This window comes from Vicia villosa, unplaced genomic scaffold, assembly GCF_029867415.1.
Source record: "Vicia villosa cultivar HV-30 ecotype Madison, WI unplaced genomic scaffold, Vvil1.0 ctg.000775F_1_1, whole genome shotgun sequence".
NCBI classification, from domain to species: domain Eukaryota; kingdom Viridiplantae; phylum Streptophyta; class Magnoliopsida; order Fabales; family Fabaceae; genus Vicia; species Vicia villosa.
This window is the reverse complement of record NW_026705347.1, coordinates 379,006-389,476: the sequence shown is the minus strand read 5'-3', so window position 1 is coordinate 389,476 and position 10,471 is coordinate 379,006. Positions and strand designations below refer to the sequence as shown.

General features: G+C 36.8%; 1 protein-coding gene across 1 annotated transcript; it reads right to left on the bottom strand.

The window, feature by feature from the left end:
* Window positions 1-514: 514 nt before the first annotated feature.
* On the bottom strand, window positions 515-2,337 carry LOC131631113 (uncharacterized). Its single transcript, XM_058901891.1, has 2 exons — window positions 1,726-2,337; window positions 515-1,669 (listed from the first exon to the last, which is right to left on the bottom strand). The coding sequence occupies exons 1-2, from the start codon at window positions 2,335-2,337 to the stop codon at window positions 515-517; spliced, it is 1,767 nt and encodes a 588-aa protein (XP_058757874.1).
* Between the last annotated feature and the right edge of the window lie 8,134 nt (window positions 2,338-10,471).

Below are 10,471 nucleotides of genomic sequence, written 5' to 3'. Positions count from 1 at the left end.
TGCATAATCTTTTAGACTTTTCCTGAAATGGAAAACGTGAATAATTAGAGTACCACATTGTCTTATACAAAATTCATATATAATGTTATCATCAAAACTAAGAATATTGATCAGAACATTTCTTGTTCTAACAAAATGTTGTGCAAATGTTGAGAACATACATTACTTGTCTTGTTTTGGGGTGACTCCATACACTACTCCCCCTTTTTACCAGAAATGTTGCCAAAGCAAACTTGATATTCAATTAAGTACAGGCCATTAAAAAACAAAAGAAATACAAGTCACCGGTAAAGACCAGAAAGACTCTAGTCACCAGACTCAGAGCTACTGGAGCCAACATCATCTTCTTCATTTGTGCCATCATCTGGACTGGCCTCTTCTTCTTCAACCTCATCTGAACCATCCTCCTGTTCATCATCTGCCTCAGGACCTGCTTCTTCATTCTCAGCAAACTCAGCACCTTCTTCCATTTAAAGAGAGCTGGTCAATTTTTCAAGAGCCAACTTTCTGGATTCTAGCTCCTTGCATGTTTCCCTGAGCATATAGCAACCACTGCAGCTTTACCTGTAGTGGAACTTCCTTTGGATGTCCCAACTGATGTCATGACTACGTCGGGAGGATGGGTTCCTTGAAACAGTTTGTAATGAAATGAAAGAGCACTTTCCCTTTTGCAGATAGAGTCATTTTCAACCAAGATGCCTGGGTACTGGTTCAAGATAATGCCATATATGAGAGATGGAAAAGCTATAAGTCCTTTTACACTAAAGCTTCCAGCATGCTTCATAGTCTGATTAAATATGTAGGTACCATAATCAAACTTAGCTTTTGTACCAACAACATAGATAAATCTTCCCAGGACAGTTGCAATGGTAGATTTATGATTTATAGGCACCCAATTTATAGCACCAATCTTATGCAACATGGCATATTTCATGCTTAGCTTACGCCAGCTCTTGATCTGGTTGGCAGTGATGACTTGGCACACCTTGTTATCAGATACTTCCAACTCAGGTTGAGCTTCATCAGACCTCCCCAAATAGTTATTTATCACAGTGGAAGAAAATGTAACACACCTGCCCCTCACATACACCTTCCTAAATTCCTTAGAATTTCTATCAGCATATTCTTCTGAGAGGTTCAAAATGAATTCTTTCACCAGCACTTCATAGCATGTTGCAAAGTGAGCAACAATCTTCATCAACCCAGCAGCATGAATCAGTTCCATTATATCTTTGCAATCAAGAGCATTCTGAGCTAATTCTCTCTCAAGGGCCAGTCTCTTTTGGTAGACATATTTCCACCTATTGAGACTTGAAGTAGAATGGAAGGAAATATTATCTATTGGCACATTAGGGACTTTAGCAGCAAGCTTGCTGGAAGTAGGCTTCTTCTTTAGTTGAATGCGTTGAACATCCACTTCAACATTAGAATCAGAGTCGTCCATGACTTGAGCTTTCCTCTTCTTTGGAATAACTTTTCTCCAAGACTTTGACGGTCCAACAGGAACACTCTGAGATACAGTCTTAATCTTACTAGGGCCAATGGAGGTACTCTTGGACACAACTTTACTTCTGATGGGTCCAGTTGAAGTAGTCTTTGGTACTTTCTTCTTGGGAGGACTCTGATTAGCTACTTTTTTACCTTTCTGGTCATGAGCCTTTTTGCTATGCTGGGATTTACATTTGCAACCAGTTCATTATCAGATATATCATCAAGGTCAACAACATTATTACCTGAATCATCATTAGGATCATTCTCATTGTTGTCAGTGACATCCTGAGTAACATCAGCTGCTTCAGCATTTCCTTGGACATCAGGATTCTTAGTGTTGTCAGTGAAATTCTGAACAACATCAGCAGCTTCATCATTCTTTTCTTCATCAGTCATCTGAACATCATCATTCTTCTCATGAACGTTATCAGCATCCATACTCACATCTACATGTTCTTGAGCAACATTTGGGTTAGGGTTCTGAGTGGAGTCAGGGATAATAGTCTGTAAAGGTGCAGAGATCCCAGGAACTTGACGCTGTTCATCCAAGATACGAGTAATAATTTTGGTAATGGCTTCGTGAACATACTTTGATCCTTCCTTGGGTAATTTCGCACGAGAAATGGACAAAGAAGGATTAGCGTCCTTCGCTTGAACAGTTTCCTTGGGTCTTCTTGCATGTGGAGTTTGAGATTTCTTGATCTTCAGATCATAAGCACTAACCATTCTTAACGAAGCAATATTAAGAACTTGATTAGGGTTAACTGGTTCAGTTCTTGGAACAGAGTCATGAGCATCGGTGGGGGACAACTTCTTGGGAGAGGAAGAATCTGATTGTTGCGACATCTTGAAGTATTTCAAAAAAATTCTTGAGACACGATTGTGGAGAGTGATAGAACAATTCAAGAACAAATTTGGGTTGTTGAAGACAATAGGGTAGAGAGCAGTATTTTGGTGTAATGGAGAAATACGAGAGAACTTGATATAGTAATCAATTAGGGAATATTTCAAATATTGAATAATTAAAAGGCCCAAAATATATTTCCCAAATAGAATTAATTGCTATAATTATTCATGAAGGCAAATGCCTAACTTACCCTCTAACTTTTCAAATTGATTTGCATCTAAGGCCTTTGTAAAAATATCAGCAATTTGTAGATCAGTGGCCACATGCTTCAATGTAATAACTTTGTCTTCCACAAAATCTTTGATGAAGTGATGTCTAATGATGTTGTAGAGTAATATTAAGACACCCTATTTGACATTATACTTAGAAGAACTTTGTTGTATCCACCCTAATTGAGACCAATCATTATCTGCAGTTATGTGATCAACTCTAGTAGAGGAGATAGATACACAGCTCTGCTCATTGCTCAACCGAGATGTTTGATAGTTTTCAACGATAACCCATCCATTTGAGATTTTTGTACCCTTATTTTGTATCTCAACAATCATCAGATTTATACACTCATTTGTGACAAGGAGGGTCATGTTCTTATCCCTTTCTTGATTTCCAAAGTTGACCTGTGAAGCATATGCTCTCACATTCCAGGCTTTTGAAGCTTGGTCTATTGCAATTGGCTCTTCCTTTAGATGAAATCCATGATCAACGGATATCCTGGTAATTTCTGAGTCCACCATAAGATTAAAAATATCACCATCACAAAGACTTCTTATTATGGTATCTTCATATCTAACAAGACTGAAAAACACAAACCCCCTTGGTACCAAGTCCCATGCTTTGCTTCCCTTGAACAGGCATAATTCCTTTTGCATATCTCTAGTCCAGATGTCATTAATAAGAACCACCACTATCTTCTTTAGGTCAAGGTTGCAAATAGTCCAGGTAGTTGCAGATGTTTCCTTTGATCTTCTGATAACTTCTAGTAATTGGTTCCCAAATGTAATCTCCTTATGGAGAAAACTTTGAATACTAAAGGATGAGCCTTTACCAACTTTAGAGGAACCTTTTATCTCAATGCTCACACTTGATTATTTAACGTATTCAGATGTTAAGACATCTGTTTTGACATTCCCACAAACTACTGAGATAGTTGTCTCAGCTTCTTCCAGAGCATCAATCTTCATTGTTGGGCTATTGCTTATAGTAAGAGTGTTCTCCTCTTCTCTGGGACCTTCAGCTTGTTTTGGTCTCCTTCTTTTATAACTTCCTATTTTCCCTCTAGAGTTCTTTTCATTTAAGTCAAAGCTTGTGTGTTCAATGTCAACACATAACTCACATTGAGGTGGATCTATTCTAGCTAGATCTTTCTGTTGAGAGATCATCCTTTTGGTAGGATCACGAGGTTCATGACATGTGGACCTCAAGTGACCTATCTTGCCACATTGATAGCATCTCTTGAATGAGAGAGATGTACCTTTATCTTGATGTTTTTTCAGATGTTGGAGCCTTTGATTAGGCATATTTTGCTTCATCTTGTTAGGAATGCCTCTTACCTCTGACATGCTGATATTTATAGTTTGATTCCTTCCCATTGTTGCCTGTTTGTTAGATCTTATGTTTAGCAACTTTCTCTCCAGAGCAGCAATGTTTGACAGGCGACTTACTCTTTCTTTTTGTAGCCGTGCATGAAAATTCTTATACTCCAGTAATCTTGTACACAGTCTTTCATTCCTTAGGCAAGTCTCAGAGAACCCAGCAGATCCATCCATCAGATCCAACATATGACTCATCATCAGATCCATCCACTTTTTAAAATGATTCTTCATCTTGGTAAAGGGAACCTCTGGTTTGGCAAATCTTTCTTGATGGTTACCCTCAATTTCTTCTTTGGCCATAGAACATGCAGAGGAGTAATTTGAGGTTTTAGGCTACCATAAGTAGCAATTATCCTTAGATCTATATCCCTTCATGACTTCCTCATTTTCTCTATTGGTGACAACACATTCTTCTTTAGTGAATCTGATATTGAACCCTTGATCACATAGTTGATTGATACTAATAAGATTTGCAGTCAGTCCTTTTACCAGCAAGACATTATACAGATCAGGGACACCAGGACATTCTAACTTTCCAACACCTTTGATTTCCCTTTTTGCTCCATCACCAAGGGTCACATAACTAGTGGAATGAGGTTTGATATCCACCAATATATTCTTCATTCTAGTCATATGTTTTGAACAGCCACTGTCAAGATACTAGTCTTCTTTGGCTTATACTCTTAGAGAGGTGTGAGCTATTAGAGCAACACTCTTAGCCACCCATTGTTGATTCTTGACAGGAGTATCCTATTTGGGTTTGGCTTGATGAGTGTTTTTAGGATATCCAAATAGTCTGAAGCAAAATGGCTTTATGTGTCCAAATCTTCCACAATAGTGACACCTCCATCTTTGAAATTTCCTCTTTGTCTGGTTCATGCTTCTGTTTCCATGATGTTGTGACATTGGTCTTGACATATGGTTTGACATGTGAGCTTCAGGATTTGACCTTAAAGTGGAGTCTGATTTACCCAAAAATCCTATTCCAGACATGTCTCCTATTCTCTGTCCAACCTGCAGAATTTATTCCAGAGTGTCAGTTCCAGTGTTCAGCATTCTGATAGATTTTGACATCTGATCAAGCTTGGAGTTCAACATGCTAATTTCACCATTGAGTGAGTCTAGGGTTGCAAGATGCTATTTCTTCTCAGTTTCTAACTCTTTTATGAGTTTCTTTTTCCTCTCCACTTGTTTACAAACTTTAGCACTCCTAACACATAGCTCTTTATATGAGACTGCAAGCTCATCAAAGGTCAGTTCATCTTCACTGGAATCATCATCAGATGCACATACACTCGTTAGTGTTGTGATGTGTTTTGCAGTTTCCTCTTCAGTGTTAAATATAAATGCTATGCTCTTGTTCTTCTTTTCAACATTGTCACATATACTCATCTCAAATGTTTGGAGGGAACCAATGAGTTCATCTACACTCATTTTGCTGATATCCTGAGCTTCTTCTATAGCAGTAACCTTCATAGAAAATCTCTTAAGCAGTGATCTGAGGATCTTTCTCACCAGCTTTTCTTCAGACATTTTTCTCCTAAGGCTCCAAAGGCATTGGAAATTTCAAGAATATTCATGTAAAAATCATGAATGGTCTCATCCTCTTTCATCTTGAGATTTTCAAACTTAGTGGTTAACATCTGAAGTCTAGACATCTTCACCTTGGATGTGCCTTCATGAGTTGTTTAGAGAGTATCCCAAACATCTTTGGCCAATTCACAATGCTGCACAAGTCTGAATATATTCTTGTTTATTCCATTGAACAATGCATTTAGAGCCTTGGAGTTGCCCAAAGCCAATTCTTACTTTTCTTTGCTCCATTCTTCTTTGGGTATCAACACAGTTGTTCCATCTTTTTCTTTCTTCGTAGGATGTTCCCATCATTTGTTCACAGTTCTCCAAGCATTGTTGTCCACGGACTTCAGAACGGCTATCATACGAGGTTTCCAGTAGTCGTAGTTAGACCCATCCAGAATGGGTGGTCTATTCCCAAATTCTACTACATCCTTGTCCATCGTACCATAATTTATTGTCCCTAGATCTAACCCAGAAATAAACAGGTAGGGTGCCTGCTCTGATGCCAATTAAAAATTCTAGTAGCACACGATGAATGTCGTAACGGATGTTATGACATCCACTTCAGAACCGATAATCAAATTTTGCAAAGAGTTAACAAAATCAGTAAGGAACACGAGAGATTGTTTAGCCAGTTCGGTGTGAAACAACGCCTACTCTGGAGGCTACCAAGCCAGGGAGGAAATCGACTATAAGCAGTATTAATTCAGAGCCAAAACTACCAGTTTAAACCCTTCACTTAAGACCTACCCAATGCAATTTCAATCTAGTGCTAGACCTGAGTCCCTACTCACTCCCCCTCAATCACAACAGTGATAACAAACAGAAAACTATAAAAAGAAAATTGAAGACACACTTCAAACAAATCTTGATCTTGCTTAAAAGCTTCAATCAAGTGACACAAAACTCATGCTTAAAAGCTTAGAGTGACACAACACATTACAACTCAAAAAACCCTATTCCTATACAATCATCAAAGTGACAATTGCTTAGATTACAAGTAAACACTAACACAAACACACGTGAAAATAAAACCCAATGAACAGAATTCTTCACGCCAAAAACTCTGCCTCCTGTTTACGGTGATTTCCGGTAAACAACCGCTAGTCCTCCAAACTATAAAGTATACTTTGGTTACTCGCAGGATCGACTAGATTGATCCTAGGACATAGTCAAACAATTGTCTTTCGATATGATTTGATTCATGCTTGTTTGTTCTGGCTTCGAGAAAACTTGTTTATGATATGATCATGTGAATGTTTACTTAAAAATAACACTTGTTATACACATAAGTATGTCTTTCGACAAAGAAATATAAATAAAAGTGTGTAAACTACAAAAAATGTAAAGTGCAGGAATGTAACGTGCAAGAATATAAAATGCAGGAATATAAAGTGCTTCGAAATGAAAGTTAGACGAAATAAAGAAGTGCAGGAATGTAAATAACAAGAAGTAAACAAAAGCAGTAATAATGAAAAGATGCTTGAATAAAGAAAAATACAAATGTATTAAACTGGTGTTGGTGTCATACGTACATTTCTCTGCGAACTCGTTCTCTAAACACTTGACACTTGAGTGGTTTGTGAGTGATTTGTACAAAATGAACACCCGGAATCCTAACATTAAGACCCTTATTTATACTAAATTCGACCCTAACGGTCCTACACTAATCTGATGCCACGTTGCCCACAAGAATCCCTGGGATGCCATCTGTCTTTGTGCAGTTACAAAAACTACTTCGAAATTCAAATCCTCCCGCCTGAATCCTCTTTCGACGCGTGGCAACGTGATCAGAATTAAGAATACCACGAAAACACGTTAAGCTTCAGTACTTTACGTATTTCGCAAAAAACGTTTAAGTCTTTAAAGATAATCTTCTTCGAATTAGCTCCAAGTCTAACCATCTTTACTCCAACTCAAACCAACATTCTCGAAACATGGCCATCAGTAGCCATTTTTTAAACTCAGAAATGGTCATCAGTAACCATCTTCCTTCGAATTGTAACTCTTCAAAGGATATTCTTTCTAAACGAAATCTTCAGCTAACACCTCCGAAAGTAGGATTAGCAATCTTCTTATAGGCTGCACTTGGGCCTTCCAAACATAAATTAGGGTTAACCAAGTTAACCTAATTTCCACATAATCAGGGTGTTCACACATATGTTGTAGACGAGATATTTTAGCGAAAACCATACAACACTAAATATATAGTTTCCTAAATTGTAGCCTGAGATAAATAAGGAAACATAACAGCCAAACATAACAGTCACTGCTGTTAATTATTGATGTCATGACATCGAGCATGACATCCAAAAAAACCTATATTAGCTCAACCATAAAACCCTGCAGAACACTACACATAGCGTGTCATGACATTAGTCAAGACATCAAAACACACATGAATGTTTTACCACAAAATGCAGCCAATATGAAAACATCTACAAGACATTTATCCATCATCACATCATATTCATTCATACATGAAATGATCTTGAGGTATGTCATCCTTTTATTCATTCAACTTTTATATTTGAGTTTATACCTTATATATTGTTGAAATTCACCCTTGATTGTATCCATGATACACATGTTATACCACACACACCTCTTGAGATATTCATCATGATTGATTGCTTAAGATGTTGCCTAAACTTCAAAAGAATGTGAATGGTATTGACTAAAATTATCAAGGTACTCACTCTCTTTTCCAAACTCTTTTACTTTGTGCTTAGTATTGTTAAAGCTTTGAACCCCACTTGTTTTGAAAATGTTTTTGTATTGTTAAAGCTCAACCTTTTTAAATTAACCATTGGTTTTGTATTGTTAAAGCTCAACCAACCTCTTTTAGTAAACCCTAGCCTTGTATTGTTAAAGCTTGGCTCCTTTTAAAACTTGTTAAGTATTGTTAAAGCTTAACATTTTAAAAACCCGTTGAGTATTGTTAAAGCTCAACACCCAAAAAGATTTTTCCTCTTGGCTCTTTTACATTAGGTCAAATCTTCTCTTTAAATACACCTTTGCAGTCCATGGGCTTCGAAATCTGCATCCAAATATTTCTTGATCCACAAGCTGATTAATATACAATTGTGTAGATAAATATCCTTAAATCTTGGAACACAAATATCAAGTTTCCTAGATTGTCTTAACATCCAATTTTGGCAACTTGTATATAGCTGGAGATACAAAACTTGTTCCAAATTAAATCTTATTGACTTGTGAAATATACTAAGATATATCCAAATAGCCTGTGCTAATGTTCTATTATAACATGTCACAACACTATCAGGACATCTTTCCTAAGGAACATGTTAGAACATCTTCCATAACATCTTTGCAGTAAATCATATTTTGGAAAAATTGTCCCAATCCTAAAACCATAGTACTAACAATATTGGTAGCTAAAGTCAAAACTTCAAAGTTGTGTAAAATTCAAAAGACTTAGAAAATTTTCTATGTATTTGAACATGTTTATATGCATGACTTTCAAGGGAGATTGTGGTCAGCTCAAGCATCCATTTTTTGCACTTGGGGTCTATAATTGAAGAGGATGTATAGTACTATATCATAGCATGAAATTTGAGCCAAAATGCTTTCCTTAAGAGGGATTTATGTGGAGCTAATTTCAATGGTTCAAGTTGGTAAATTTGCCAAATAACTTAGAATTTTTTCTAAGTGTATAGGTCAGGTGGAGGGCATGATTTTGGGGTCAAATTAAGGGATGTTCCAAGCTCCAATTCAGCTTGATTCCATAATCAAATTTATTTATTTTCCTACCATCTATCATTTGATATAAATTTCATATCATTTGGATCACCATGCATCAAGATATACTCATTCAAAGGGGCACATATAGACACGGGGGCATTCACGGCTCAGCATAGTATTTTGTTTATATTGCATTATGCCCTTCTTGTTTGATTTTGATCACCATCATATCAGTGCACCCATGCATACCAATCAATCTTTGCTCAAAATGGACAAACATTCTTTGTACCTTGCATGCATATACGTGAAATTGGCCAAAAATATCAAATGGCATCTTTTTGAAAACTTGCTCATTAAGTTTGCATCACACTTACCAGCTCATATGCTCCTTGAAATTGATTTACACACCTTATTCACATCTGAAGCAACACTAAACTCTCTTCACACAATGCTCAGTTGGTGCTACATTCTCACCATGCCATTCACCATTCTCAAGTTCCAAAATTTTTGTTACAAGCTCTAACAAACTTCTAAGCTAAAATCCCACCTCTACCCAATTCTAATCATCATTATAAAAGCCTTTTCATGCACATAACTGAATCAGTTACACTCCATAACCATTTCGAGATCTAACACTCTTTCGTTCTCTCAAGAAAAACTAGAAAACTGCATCCTTCAATTCTCTCATCTTTCTTGATCCAATATTCTTCTCCATCATGTATGGAAGCTTCTGAATGCATTTTCCTTCATATGGAAGCATCATATAGAATCATCATGCATCATCTTCCACATCAATTTTCTTAAGTTGGCTAAGAAATTGCAACAAGTTTCAAAGAAAAACAAGGTTCGATCTATACTCCTCAAGGTTCAAGGAAGCTTTCTGCATCTTTTGGTGATCTCATTGAGAGTTTTGAAGAGGAAACGAACCTTCTCTGTTAGGTAACTACCAGAGCTTTTTTATTTCTCTTTCAAGCATCATTTTAGGTGTTGTTTATTGCTAGATCATGTTGGGACATGAGTTGAAGTCCTGTTAATCTCAATAGGATCTGAATGTGCATAATCAATGTGGATTCCTTGAGTTTTGTTCAGTTAGGGTTCCTTTTCTTACTTTGATTACCTATGTTAGAGGAAGAGTTGTAAAAAATGGAGGTTAGATTCTGGTTCAGTGCATGATTTTGAATTGAAATGTGTTATTTGT